The following is a 15,053-nucleotide window of genomic DNA, read 5'->3' on the forward strand; positions in this document are numbered from 1 at the left end:
GTGGAGCCATTTGGAAAACAAGCATTGCAGTATGAATCTTATGAGAGTCAAGTATATGAAGGACAGGACTGAGTGGTGGCTTGGATTGTGTATACGTGTAGATAGAAAGAAGCAGGGGGACCTTTTAGTTTTGCTAAGAAAGTCACTAACAGAACTAGCAGATGGGGGTTCAGACAAATTCAGTGTTGAAATATGGTGCAGTTTCTTAGAAGTGTTCAAAACGTGGTGCCATGCCTTAAAATTGAGGGTAGTTCAACCCTCAAAAAAGTGGGGAGTGGGGAAAGGGGGGACGCACTCTTCAGTCATTAAAACAAAGATTATATATATTTTCTAAAAAGCGCATTTTAATCCAGTTTATTGTAAAGTTTCTACAGCTTTATGCATGTAGGGGTCAAACAAGGTGACAAAAATATCCTGGATGATCCTTTCCGTTCCCAAGATCACACAACGACTTTGAGAAAGAAGATGAACTTTCATTTAACTGTATGAGTGTTAAAACTGAATGTCTCTACTAAATGTGTGTGCTTTGTGCAACTTAAAACAGCTTCTTGCTCAGGCACCCATCCGGGCTATTGGGAAAGACTGTGTGTTTTTTTTGTGTTGTCAAAGTGATTTATGACATCTAGGATGAGATTTGTATGGTTTGTACTGAATGTTTTTTTTTCATAATGCTATTTACCTATACGAAACAAAGCTGAGAGCAGAGGGGGATACACAAGAATTTCCCGGGAAGGGGCTACCCAGAGTCACTGTTTATATAGGACTGGATGGCACTGGCCTTCCTTCCCCTTACCCTGCACCTTTTCAAAACCTTCTTGGTCTGCATTTTCCATTCATTATTTATCCAACTCCGCAGCTTCTGTGTCCTCAGTTGTCTGGTGGACTGAAAGAAAGATGTATGGCAAGGACCAGGAAGGAGTCTTAAACTTTATATAAAGATATGAAGATATCTTTATGTGAAGATAATCAAAGTATTATCTTCACGTAACAAGCTGTAAAAGTCATCACATTTTAAAGAAAGAGAGCTTAAATATTTCTTGGAGTATCTTTAGTCTTTTTGCAGGTGGAAGGTAGCTAAGCATGAAAATCTTGTGTGTTTTAAGATTTGCCTGGGGTCATAGTGTATTTGGACCTGCAAGAGTTTATTAAAGCACCAAATTTTGGATATACTTGAAAGAATAAATATTTATGTTACAAAGATGTTTTCCTCTTTGAGCATGAATGTGCTAAATTTGTTTTCTTCCTCAAAAAACTGTTTAAAATGTAGAGGGTCTGACTTAGCTCCACTGAAGAGAACTGGAGTTATTTCAAGTTTTTTTGCTAGTTCTAGAATTGCTACTATTTCCATTCCTTCAGCAATCACAGCCTCCATTGAATAACTTGTCATTATTTTCGGTATGAAAAAGGCTAGGCTAAAACAAATAAACGAAAACCTACTGTAGTTTAAAAACCAGAACTAGAAAAGCTAGAATTCTTTTTTGTCTGTTTAGCTCATATGATTCTTCTTGCTTTGATGTTTGTGAGTTTACATATTATTGGCAAAATGTTAAGATATAATAAAATGTTTTAAAGGCCAGTCTACTTCATGATACCTTTCTGTGTAGTCTAAAGACTGTTGTACTAAGTTCAGTGGAATGAAAAGTCCCAAAAAGACAAAGATGTTAACAAGGGGGATTTCACTTAATAAAACAAAAAAACAGGTTCTGAAGCTTGAGACTTTAGCCAGCTTTTCTCATGGCTATGGACTGCTACTAATAAAAAAAACAAAACAGCAATTTGTTTTACCTTTAATGGAATGCTGCCAGAAATGAGGGAAAAGAGGGAAGACTGTGAAAGAATCGGAAAGGGCTAAGATTTCAAATAAAGTTTTGAAACCTACAGCTAAAGTGGAGTTCTGTGTTGTCATTTTTACCCCTCCAACATTTGACTGTACTTTACATGACACAGAACGGTGTTAACTAGAAGATGACAAATAACTGTAATGGGTTGGATCTGTTGTGCTTGACGTTGGAATCCAAACCTGCTTGAGGGAATAACAAAACAAATGAATAGGACAAGGAAAAGACGGGATGACAGAAAATGTAACTCCTGCTTGGATGCTCTTACTTGAAAGAGACAGAGAGAGTTCATAGACTTAATCTTTTTCTTGCATAGCAGACTTGTTTTAAATCATCTGTTGTGTATTTCCTACTGCTGCTTTCTTGATTTCACTGAAAATGTTGCAGTCATCACATTGCAAATAATGGGTCTTAACTAAGCCAACCCTAAGCTCTCTTTATAGAAAGTAGAGAACAAAAACAAAAAGATGGAGAAAAAAAAAAAAAGTATGGGGAAAAGGAAGGAGTGAGGCAGAAATGTTTCTCTGACATATCAGGACCCAGCTGAATTTGGCAGCAATGGCAATGTTTCTGAATCCTTTGCTGGCTTGCTTTATGCAGACTTTGAGAACGTGGCAGTAGTGGATGAACAGTTCTGTGTATCTCTAGTCCACTGGGTATAATCCTAATTAGTCTTTAAATTGCATTAGAAGTTCTTACTTGTATTGGTTCAGTTTTTATGTTACCATTATGCCTCTTTCTATCAACGTTTGTTAGAGATTGTTGTACCTTTCTGTCAGACTTGAGCCAATTTATGTAGTGGTTTCATTACCAAGCTATTTATAATTTTGAGTTATTGCCCTGTGTGTCCCAATGACTATTTCCCTTCCTTTATCAACACTTGTTGTTGGCCCAATTAAGTTCTGCATTCCTCAGTGCAGACAGAATTGTCTCCCAGGCTATTGCTCCAGGATTAAATTGTCACTTGGATTAATTTTCTATTTTTTTTTAAACATGCACATACTTATGTACACTTAAAATCAGAAATTTTGGATTTCCTGTAGGAGTAAGTTTAACCATTTCTTACACAGTCTTATTATCATATCTGACTTTAGTTTCAACTGTACGGTTTGAGTGTCAGATTTTATCCTATTGATTAGCTGTTCTGTTTCCTTTGGATCTGTCTAGGGAGGGAAAATTCTGTGGAATCTCAAGTTGCTTGATAAAGAGAGAGAAAACAGCACGGGCTTTCACAGGCAGGATGACATCATGATTTCCAGGGAGACCTCAAATTCATTTGTTGCAGCCAGGATGCTGAGCTGCCAGTGGTGGTTGCTTACATAAGTTGCCCATCCTATATTGTTTTCAATCAGTTGTGTATCAATCCAGCAGCTCAAGTGCTGTGGTGAAACTTCTTTTTTCTTTAACCCATAATAACTAATTGCTGTAACATGGCACAGCATCATCTTGGAGTGGGAGCAAATCCAGCAAAGTGCAAAATGCCAGAAAAAAAAATGGATTTAAAAATGAAACCCTTCTGTGATTTCTGATGTTGGAACATGAATACAAACTGGAGGAGACTGTGTGATTGCTGTGCTTTGCTGAAGCACATGAAAAAGAACAGTCAGCCCATCCCACTTAAGAGGACTGTTTAGCTTTCAGAAGTATTTGTTTTTGCTTGGATTAAAATATGTATCAGTAACATACCTTTGTCTTTGATGTACAGCATTAGTCTATAATGAAATTGGTTGGATCACCTCTTATCTTGTAGTGTACAGCTGTGGTACTAAAACCCAACTCAATGAGAAATAATTTTTTTGTTCCTGAAGAGCCTGTTGTTATAAAGCATACTTTCCAAAATCTGCCCCCCCCCCCAAATATGATCATTTCTTTAATCCTCTCTGCTCTTCATAATTATCTCTTAATAACACTCTATGCACCATTATATTATCAAAGCTATAAATACGGAGTATAAACTTACCATGTAGTGTTAACTTGTATGAGTTTCTTTTGTGTATGTTCAATATTCCTAATAGTGAAAATTGTAACTATCTTGCAGAATATTTTACCTTAAACCACTGGTTCATCATTTTATTTGTTTTTGTTTTCTTTTCTTACCTATCCCTGCAATGTCTTTTGGACTGAAGACTTAAAAGGTTTGTTTTGTCAGTAGTCTGTGTTATGCTCTTAATGAGAAATTTAAGTTGGCATAGGTGAATGAAACATCAAACATAAATGTGAAGTAGTTGTTAGTGCCTTTTTTGAACCATGGGCAAGAAATCCAAAATAACATTTGAGCAGCAGCAAATGTTGAACGGATAGATCATGCTAGCATGTGCTCAAGGGACCACAGAAGCATATGATGTGTGAGAATGCAGATGAGATGTGATGTTACTATGGCACATTTGGTATTTCATGCGATATCCCATTTGGGCGAAAAAAAAATGGAATAAATTTCACTCTGTGGAGCTTGTGTGTTTGTGAGCCTTTTGTAGCCTCAGCAGTCACCTTAAGGCTTGCAGAAGCCCTGCAGCAGTGCTTGCTGATGTGAGTGCACACCCACTTCACTCACCTTTCTGAATGGTCTGCAGCAGTTTATCCAAGCTCTCCAATATTTGTTCACTTTCCACAGGTGCTTGGACATTCACCTTCAGCTAACCAGGTCGCTTTGCCATCATCCCTGCACAGCTTCTTCTGTTTCACCTGTGGACCTGCTGTACTCAGCTGCAACAGGCTTTTTTTGCCTGCATCTCTCCTTGCTTCTTTCATGTGTTTCTTCAGCTCTGTCTCTGTTCTTTAATTTATTTATCAGGTAGGCTTTTCTACAGAGGGGGAACAAAGCAGTCACCTCCTACCCTTGTCACTGTTGTAAAAAGAAAGATGGCAAAGGAGATAGGAACTTGGGGAAGGGTCCAAATAAAATTTCCATTTGTCTGTGTGCTTTGAGGGAGTTCATCAATGCTTTCTGCTTGATTTCAGGATTAGGAAATAAAATGTTTGTGTACTATAACTTCATGTGTCTGTATAACAGCCATAATATAAATAAGTATAAATACTGCTTAGCCAGAAAAAAGCCATTATACAACTACTTTTCATTCTTGTTGCACTGGAATTAACTATAATAACAATATAGAAAACTCACAGTATATGTAACTTACACACATAATACTCTTTCTTGACCCCTCTTAGTAAAAACTCATCTGTAATCATGTATTCAGTGATGTAGAACAGTCCTAGTACAAATGTAATTGTACCGGTGATTGTACCAAAATAGTTCATTTCAACATAGAAGTAGAAATGGTATGGGAGTACTAAAGTACTCTTTACTGTAGGAGATTTTATCTATTAATGAGGAGCAATATGGAAAATGTGGAAAACTCGAATGCAGAGTGGGACAAAAATCCAAGTGGAAATACATAGAGATTCAGATGTATTATTTGTTAAAAAGTAACAAGTGACTTTGAACAACCTCATTAACTTTTTGAATGCCTAGGGCTAGTAATATTAGCAATAAGAATAAACAGTTAAATAGAAATTGCCCCAACATTTTATTTGTAAGACCCATGAATTTTGAAAACACAGACTGTGTAGAAAAAGAAGGTGATACAATACTGCATTACTTTGCCACATTATTTAATGTGTATAAATCAGGATTTTCAGGGCTTTTCTCTCGCTGTACAATTTCTATGGTATTACATAAGTTTTGGAAATACAAAAAATCTCCAGTATGTCCTTTTAATCATTGTTATTGTAATGTTTTAATCTTTGTACCTTTGTAGGCCAAACCTAACGATCCCTAGTTGAATTAAGAGATGTTTGTGCAGTGATGTAATATGAGAGAAGTGTTAATTTATACTTGGAAGATGAGATAATATACATAACCTTTAGTCTGATTATTTTCCTGGAATGCTGGAAAAGGTTAAAATCATACCATTCACGGCTTCTTTCTTAGGCAGTGACTAGCAAGGGGAAGAAGTGAAGAAAGGAATTACTCCTCTGTAACAGTTCTCGAGCAAGAAATCTTTATGTGGCAGGGAAGCGAGGGTTTCAGAGAAAGGAAATCTCCCTCTCCATTCCCCAGTTTGAATAGTGACAGAGCTGCACTGAAGAGCAAATATTTTTTGATTCTGGAAGCTTCCAAATTTCTCTAAATGGAAAGTTTCTTCAGAAAGTATTCCTAGAGTAAAGTGATATACTTATCTGGGCGCTGGAAAGCTACTGTGGAAAGACTGCATCCATAGGCTGCCTTTCGAGACACAGAAGGTGTTGCTTTTAGGCACCTTAAATGCAGAGTGGAAATTGTGTCTAACCTGCTTAGCCACCTAAATTTCCTGCTGAAAACTTATTTTGGATGCAAAATTCTTCTGCTGTGTATGCATACAGAAGATGCTGTTGTCTGAGCTGCTCTCTATGCACTTTTCAGTAGCAAAGGTATTTTCAGAGTTGCATGCTTTTGCCATCTCTATCACAGTGCAGATGCCTTTATATGAGATGTTTGGAATTGCTCTGTGTGAGACAGTCCATTTTACCCCAGGGGACTTGTTTTCACTCACCCTAAACATCCTTTTGCTATCAAAGAGGCAAGAGAAAACAACATAAAAAACAAACAAACAAACAAAAAAAGAACAACCACCAACAACAAAACCACAAGATGAAAAGCTTACAGTGAAGAACAGAATGGTCATACTGAGTCACACTCAATGTTCACTCAGCCCAGTATCGTCTCTCAGTTAATGTCTGATAGGCCCTCGTGGCTTTAAATTGAACAGGTTTGTGGGGCTAGGAGATAGCCAAGGGCTTGCTTGTGTATCGCCGGAATTGCAAAGCTTCTGGGTGTGGTACACTGTCCCTCTTATGGCGGGAAAATGAAAGAGACATGGGGGGATGCTCTGGAAAGGAGGGTAACGTATACGATACTGCTCTACTAATACTCTCCTAGTACCCAAACCTTTACCTGAGCTGGATGCAATTTCTTTGTATTAATTTAGCAGCCCTGTATAGAATTCTGTTTTATGATCTCCTGTATACTAAAACTGGTTTGGTATAATAAAGAGGTAGGAAGAAAACTTGATAAATATATTTTCCTGGTTACCTTTGGCAAAACCACAAATTTACACATGAACAGATAATTTGTAGAAAGACAAAGGCTAAAAGTTTTATTTTAAATATTCTTTTTTGTTTGTTTGTTTGTTTTTGCTTGCTTTTTGTCTTAATTTTTCACTTAGCTTACTGTAATACGCTGAGCTATGCCTGCCTACTATTTGGCTCCATGCAGATGCAGAGAAGATAGGAGCAAACGAGAATCAGTCCCTTGTCCCTCTGCCTGTGCGGGGCTGGGGCATGTTTAGCACCCCTCAGTGCTTTCCCACACGGTTTGAGGCAGCTTCTAAGCTCCAGCAGCAGCAAGTTGGCACAAGGACCCTGACTTCTCCCAGCAGCTCTTTTGGGGCAGAGAAGAAAGCAGGGAGCACTTCCATGGACCACCTTTCAGAAAGGCAACTTGCTGTTTCTCTTCCAAAGAAGAAAGATGGAAAGGACACGATCAGCAGGGATTAATTTTGTCTTTTGGCAATGTCAGTGGAGAGATCCTAGGCTAATATTAATGGTGGCCTCTCCATGGTAGTGGTGAGGCACTTTGGCAAGAATTTTCTTTAAGGGATTTCAAGTACAATTCTGTTGCCTGTGTTATAATTACTGTTTTGACAAGACACAGAAGTTTGGTCTCTAGAGTTATTGGTTTGGCATCTCTTTTGACTATTAAAAGTGCAGTGCTATATTATTATTTTCTTTCAACAAATTGAATGCTGGATACTTCTTGGATTCCTCATTGGGTGGTTGCTTAAGGCTTGGGATTATCCTTTTAATTTTGGTTTCTATCCGTAAGTCTCTTTTGGACTACCACGTACTTGTTTGGCTTTGTACTTACAATGAACTTCTCAAGTTCAGTATCTCATATTTTTCGGGTTTTGTTGTAAATGAAATACAGAAGGACTATCACAAATAGATGGAATATTTGATCCACTAAGGGAATACAATTTAATTCTGCAAATCAGATAAGCCTGTTTTGCAAAGTATTTTAATGACTCTTTTTAAGAAATATCATGAGTTGGAGCATGGTTTCACCAAGAGAAATCTTGTTCTAATGTAATAGTTTAATTACTTTAATGTCTTTCAAGGTTAAAGACTTAACCTGAAGGCTGCTGTAGCATTCAGTAGTGAAGAACGGAAATTCACTGTGAGAATTGAGATGTATATTATGCATGCCGTATAATTCTCTCCCATGCTTCCCACACTGATGCCTGATAGCTCATGAAGCATTTGCAGCATTGTTTTTTTCACCAGTGGAGTGAGGAGTTTGATTATGCCCCACTTTGAGAGGCTGTGGACGTATGATGAACAAAACTTCTTGCTGTTTGTGTAGGTGGGGCTGAGGCCAGGAGGACTTTATTAATGTTTTTTGCTTTCTTGTTCTACTTTTTTTTTTTTTTCTTCTGGGACTTTTGTTTTGCATAGTTTTAGGATAACTTGATGAGAGCTGACCATCAGGATTGTACAAGGGCTGTGCTGTTAATTTCTGCCTGTTGTTTAAAATATATGAAATGAATGAAAGGAGCAAGAAGGAGAACATAGAACTGAAAAAAAATCAGGGGACAACATATTTCTATTTGGTGTGTGACTGGGACACACCACAGCACATCTCCAATAATTTTCCTTTTCTTATGTCTAGTTCCCCCGTAACATCCCTCATCTATTTGCAGGGATTTTGACAAAAGCTTTCCCTCTGCTCCTAAACCAGACTCCCTGACCATCCCTGTATACTAGGACAGCCAATAATTGCTGCTTTCACACATACCTCTTCTGTGGTGAAATGCTAGAGAGTCTGAAGGTCCTTCATCAGGGGCACAGGAGCTGTGAGCAGGGTTTCAGATCTGCTCTTTTCTCTCCCACCAGGCGAACTCTTCTCGTGCTGAAGGCTCTGAGCATCCTCCTCTTTCCTGTAGCTTCTCTTGTTCCTGCTGAACTGGGCTCTTCATCTCTCAGGGGATCAGTGGGTATATGTTTGGGGAGAGATGAGCAGAGATGAAAGGGGGTGTTGCAGTTTAAGGAAGGCATTAATGGCTTCTTCAGGGGTTTGTGGAAGCAAGCAGCATCCTGGCATTCCTATGTGATCCGAAATGCCTTCACTTGCGGCAGGGAGCACATACAAGTCATGTGTTATGGGGAGTGTCTTGTTAAAATCATTTTGTAGATTGAGTGTGCTGTTTTATTTTCAAAGAGGTGAAATATTAGCAGTCATTGTACTGTTTTTGGTCAAGACTGATACATTGAAATTCCTTCTTTTTTATTGCTGTAGTATCATCTTCCTTTTGCATAAATTTTGTGTTTTTTATGTAAGTAACCATTTAAACAACCACAGAGATGATAAATAACAGAGATTTGTTATTGTGTTGTTGTCATACTGTTGTTGTGATACTCATTCTCCTTTTTCAAAGCTGTTCCATAGTATTTTTTTAGACATTTTTCTGTTGGGGTATCAGCGGGAGGAATTTGTGGGATTCTGTAGTTCTTTGGGGCCAACACTGTTGTTTTGATATGTATCAATGCACGGTAAAGTAGTCTGGTTTTTGGTGATTTTTCAAATTTCAGTTATAGGCTAATATTTTTCAGATAAAGAGTGCAGTTGTGCTTCTTGGTGACCTGCTAGTCAAATTCCCACATAGATTTCATTTCATATGTTCTTTTTTGGTATTGCTCAATTTGGTGCATTTTACCCTTTGGTAAATGTGTGCTGCTGAAAAGGCTGAAAGTGATTTTAAAATTATGAAATTTACGAATCATCAAGTCTGAAAAATGTAAATTGTCCACTTATACTATAGGAGACATGTAATACATGAGAAAATCTAGTATTTATACATGCAATTCACAGTTTAAACAGATCCTTTTTCCAATATTTGGGACAAGAACTTGCTACTTAATCTATTTAAATGAAGTTGACATCCCAGTATTTGTATAGCATCATTGGAACAGCGCATCATATATCCTATCCCATAGATCCCAAAGTACATCTGGTTTCTCACTCGTTCTATTGTAAGGTAATATGGAAAACAAAGTATGGTGTTACATTGCAATTATCCATGATCTGAATGTGATATTTAATAGTATAATCATGTTTTTTGCATTATTATTTTTTGGGGGGGTTATACTAGGTATTGGTTGCATCTCCTGGAAACCGATTTTTGTACATTCCCTGAGATTGTGGATATTTTTTTATCTTAATGGAATGAATGCTTTATAAGCAGTGGGAAAAGCAAAGAAGCTGACCAAAAATCCAGATGATTACTTACTTCCATTTACTTATTTCTTCTCCTAAGAGGCACTTGCATTAGGTATGCTGAATCTTGTTTTGGTGCATATTTAGAGAACAGTATTTTCCAGCATACAGAAGGTTCAGAACACACCTTGCCTACCCTGAAGAGTTCAAAATTAAAGATGGGCTCTACAAAAAGTGCAAATGCGAGCAACTTTCATCCTCCCTCCAATATAAAGATGTTTAATTTTGTTATGTAATAAATATTTTCACATTTATTTGACTGCTTAGGTGAAAGTGTAGGTCGTTTTGATGTAGGCATAAGTAAATGCTTATGACTAGAAGAAAAAGATGTGAAAAGGGAAGGGAATGTAAAAAAAAAAAATCATTTTGCACTGAAGGATGAGATGATATGAAAGTTCTTTTTTTTTTTTTTTCTTTCTCTGAGATAATATATCACTAACACAGTACTCCAGAAATGTCTTTTCCCATTATGATTTTTTTATACAATAAATAATAAGTTAAAAATGTGACTTAATTTAGGTAAATATGTTAAATAATACTTATGACAGCAACATGAGACTAAAATTGCAGGTTTGCTTTTTTGAATTATGTTCTTTTGGAGGTGTTGTTCACAGACCATGATACCAAAGGAGATGACATAAACAGAATTAAAACAATATAAAATTTAAGATGTATATAATTTATATAACCCTGGGGTTTATGGGATATAATGGATAATCTTGAGGTCTCTTCCAACCTAGAAAATTCTGTGATTCTGTGATTCTGTGATAATGGCATCAGAGGGCGATAGCAGGTGGGCAAGTGTAGCTGTTATTGATAACATAACCTCCTCATGTATGTATCTTGAAGGAGGAATATACATACAATATATATATGTATCTGCCTTCTGTGAAAACTGAGCTTCCACAGAACTCCATTTTGGGCTTGCGTGCCTGATGGTTTTTGGGTCTGAGGTCCATTGCAGGCTGGCTTCATGACTGAGTCTGCAGATTCGATTCCAAGCTGTTCCTCATGCACAGGTTTTAAAACAAATAAATTTGGATTTATTTAGGTTTGTAATATAATGGCACTGTATTTCTCTTTATTTCTTCCCTTTCCAGTTTAATCTCAAGATTTTGAAAATACAATACACATGGCACAGATCATAAAACTTTTTCAGACACTGCTAATTCTGATACTTCATGATTACATCTCAGCTGAAGATGGAGAAACAAGAGCAAGTAAGTCTTAATTTTTGTATTTCAGGTAAAGGCAATTTCAAAGCATGCCTTATATTTCTAGTATGCATGTTCAGGTCCACATGCACAAAATACAAAATAATATATGGTGGAGATTTCAGCAAAGCACTGAGTCCAGTGCTATCCAAAGTCCCTTCCAGCCTAAACTACACAGTGATTCATGTCCCTGGACCTGGCTATTTATCTTCTCTCTTGTACTCTGAAAAGTTATGCTGTGCTTATCACTTGAACCTTCTCCCAGTGTCTTTTCTCTTTGCCATCACCTATGCTGCAAAAGCATCTGGCTGTGGCCACTTGCTTTCAAGAAAGGTGAAGTCTTGACTTGACGAGAAGTTTCTGTAGACATAAGTCAGGACAAGGCAAAACTCTTCTTCATAGTGTGGAGCTCCAGCCTTTCATGAAACAGAAGGCACAATTATACACAGCAACTCCCATGACTCCACATACCATGGGATCAGATTAATTTCTCCTGCTTTGGGCCACCTCTTTGGCACCTTGTGTATCCATTATCTCAGATCCTTTCACAGTGGATGGGAGGTAGCTCTCCCCTCCAGAAAGTTATTCCCTCCATCTGAGGATGTGCATGTAAAATACTGACACACAGAAACACTTGTCCGTGGCCTATAGTTGGCAATTTGGTCTAAAAGCTCTGTTTATGAGTGGCTACAGCTAGAGGTGCTGAATCCATGCCACATCATCATGCAGTTATGATGACATTTCTAAGAAGAGTGCATTGTATTTGCTAAATTAATAGGTGATTTGTATTCTGGAGCTTGATTTCTTCACTGATCATTTTTATTCTAATAAAATCAGAATACGATATTAGCAATGTTCAGTTGAGACTCGGGACTTTATAATAACTAGTTTTGTAAGTGGCAAGTAATAGTTTCAGATGTGCATTAGAACATATTTGTAGAAGGAGTGGATATTACTACTGAATTCTGCAGCATGCAGACTATAGCCTTCCTCTTCAGTGTGTTTGACTTGTGTTGTGGCTTAGCCCCAGCAGGCAGCTCAGCCCCATACAGATGCTCGCTCAGTCTCCCAAGGTGGGATGGGGGAGAGAATTGGAAAAGTAAAAGTGTGAGAACTCAAGGGTTGAGACAACGGCAGTTCACTAGGTAAAGCAAAAGCTGTGCACCTAAGCAAAGCAAACCAAGGAATTCATTTGCTACTTCCATCGGCATGCAGGTGTTGAGCCACTTCCAGGAGAGCAGGGTCTATCACATGTCATAGTTCCTTGGGAAGACAAACATCATCACTCCAAACGTCCACCCCTCCTTCTTTCCCCCAGCTGTTATTGCTGAGCATGACACCACATGGTGTGGGACATCCCTTTGGCCAGCCCGGGCCAGCTGTCCTGGCTGTGTCCCCTCCCAGCTCCTGGTGCACCTCCAGCCTCCTTGCTGGCAGGGCAGCACTAGGAGATGGAAAGTCCTTGGCTCTGTGTAAGCACTGCTCTGCAACAACTAAAAGCATTGGTGTTTTATCACCACTATTTTCATAAAAAATCCAAAACACAGCACCGTGTGAGCTTCTATGAAGAAAACTAACTTTATCCCAGCCAAAACCATAACATTTTGCTAACAAAAACGAGTTCTTATGTTGACCAATCTCTGCAGACAAAGAGATATGGAGAAAAAAAAATGTATTCCTCTCTGCTGATTGCATGAAATACAATTGGCAGCTAAGGAACTGAATTCCAGAATATTTCGTAGTCGTTTCTGGTGATAATGTAAAAAACAGAAAATGGTATGGTTTTCAGATACGAAGTTGGATCTGTGTGATTTACAGAAACAATCTTGTTTTCTCTAACAAAGTCAGCTGATTGGTTTTGTGTTCTTTTATTTTATTTTTAATGGAATGTATTTATTGATATAGATTCTAATACAAACACTATTGAAATGAAAAAAAAATCCTGTGGAAGAGAAGAGTGGATGCGTTCACTAAAATATTTGTTTGATATGTGTTCTTTTTAGGTTGCAGAACTGCTCCAGCTGATTTAGTCTTCATCTTAGATGGCTCTTACAGTGTTGGCCCAGAAAACTTTGAAATAATCAAAAGATGGCTTGTCAATATTACAAGAAATTTTGACATTGGACCAAAGTTTATCCAAGTTGGAGTTGTCCAGTACAGTGATTACCCTGTACTTGAAATCCCCCTAGGAACACATGAATCCACTGAAAACCTCATCAGGGAAATGGAATCCATACACTACCTGGGAGGAAATACAAGAACAGGAAGAGCTATTCAGTTTGCCTATGACCATCTTTTTGCGAAATCTTCAAGATTTTTAACAAAAATAGCCGTTGTTCTCACTGATGGGAAGTCCCAAGATGAAGTCAAAGATATAGCAGCAGGAGCAAGGAAAAATAAAATCACTCTTTTTGCAATTGGTGTTGGTTCAGAGATTGAGGAGGATGAACTTAAAGCTATTGCTAACAAGCCTTCATCAACTTACGTATTTTATGTTGAAGATTATATTGCAATATCAAGAATTAAAGAAGTTATAAAGCAGAAACTCTGTGAAGGTGAGTGATCATAAAATGTTTTAGAAGGTGTGCAAAATGGACTTCTGTACCCATCTTCCTTTAGTTCACAAGCAGAATTCATGATTAATGTAGTGTAAGGCACTTGATAAACTATTCTATGATCCTCCTTTATTTTGATATTATTTGCTGAAATCCCTCCCAAAATGTTATTTTCTGCGTTAAACAAAGAGATATACTTCAGAAAGATGCAGTATGTTAGCCCAGTGTGTGCTTAATTTTACTGTGTGGGATTTTGCCCTAAGCACCAAAATTTTCGCATTGATAGACTTTGGAAACCCTAAAATAGTTGAGCAATTCTCAGAGTGCTGAGACCGTAGGGCTTTCTTTATTCCTTTTCCTAGGTTCAGCTGATACTAATCAGCAATTCAGCATTTCTTCCTGACAGTTGAGAGGATAGCCTATTATTACAAACAGGAGTTCTTCCTCTAGCATGTGTTGAAAAACCCAGAAGAGAGACACTTGGCAAAAGTGCTTGGAATTGTAACAAGCTGTTACGATCTTTTTAAAAAGGATTTTATAGAAGAATTAGCCAAGACCAACATTGTAAAATAACTTTTCAGTTTTAGAATTCTAGCAGTGTTATTGCATTGAGTTTTCTGATAACTTTGTAAAACAATGGCTTTCCTGAATAAAAAAAAAAAAAAAAAAAAGCTTGCAAATGTCTTCTAAACTATATCATTCAGAAGGACTGTATTATACAGCGAGTATGCATCAATGCTGTGTTGCTGTGTTGTACGTTTTATTACTAATAATTGATGGAAGTTGTATTTCAGTTGTACCATATTCCTGTACTTAATTAAGTGAAAAATAGCTTTCATTTGTTCTCTCTTTGAGTACTGACTTCACTGAAAAAAATATGGCAATATTTATGTTGAGGTTAATAGTGTTTATTTCTTGATAACATTATGAAAATCATAATAATTCCATGTGGCTGATGTAAAGTAAGGTAAAGTCTGTCAAAAAGTTTTATCAGCTAAGTGCAGCTAAATTCTTTAATAAAACTTCATACAGGGACAAATTTCCCCAAATAAACACAATATTTTCCTTTAATAGACTTCAGAAAAAGTGACATTTTATCAAGATGTATTTCCTGCTTTCAGAACTAAGTTTAGGG

The 15,053-nt window shown here is 37.4% G+C and overlaps 1 protein-coding gene across 1 annotated transcript in view; it reads left to right on the forward strand.

Annotated features, from left to right (window-relative positions):
* The window catches only part of COL21A1 (collagen type XXI alpha 1 chain), a 116,203-nt gene that overhangs the window by 19,986 nt on the left and 81,164 nt on the right, over nt 1-15,053 (forward strand). The window contains exons 2-3 of the mRNA XM_068678342.1: nt 11,250-11,369; nt 13,367-13,918. Coding sequence (XP_068534443.1) covers nt 11,282-11,369; nt 13,367-13,918 — 640 coding nt within the window. The 5' untranslated portion in view covers nt 11,250-11,281. The remainder of the gene's footprint in view (nt 1-11,249; nt 11,370-13,366; nt 13,919-15,053) is intronic.

The sequence above is a fragment of the Anas acuta genome, chromosome 3 (assembly GCF_963932015.1).
Source record: "Anas acuta chromosome 3, bAnaAcu1.1, whole genome shotgun sequence".
NCBI classification, from domain to species: Eukaryota; Metazoa; Chordata; class Aves; order Anseriformes; family Anatidae; genus Anas; species Anas acuta.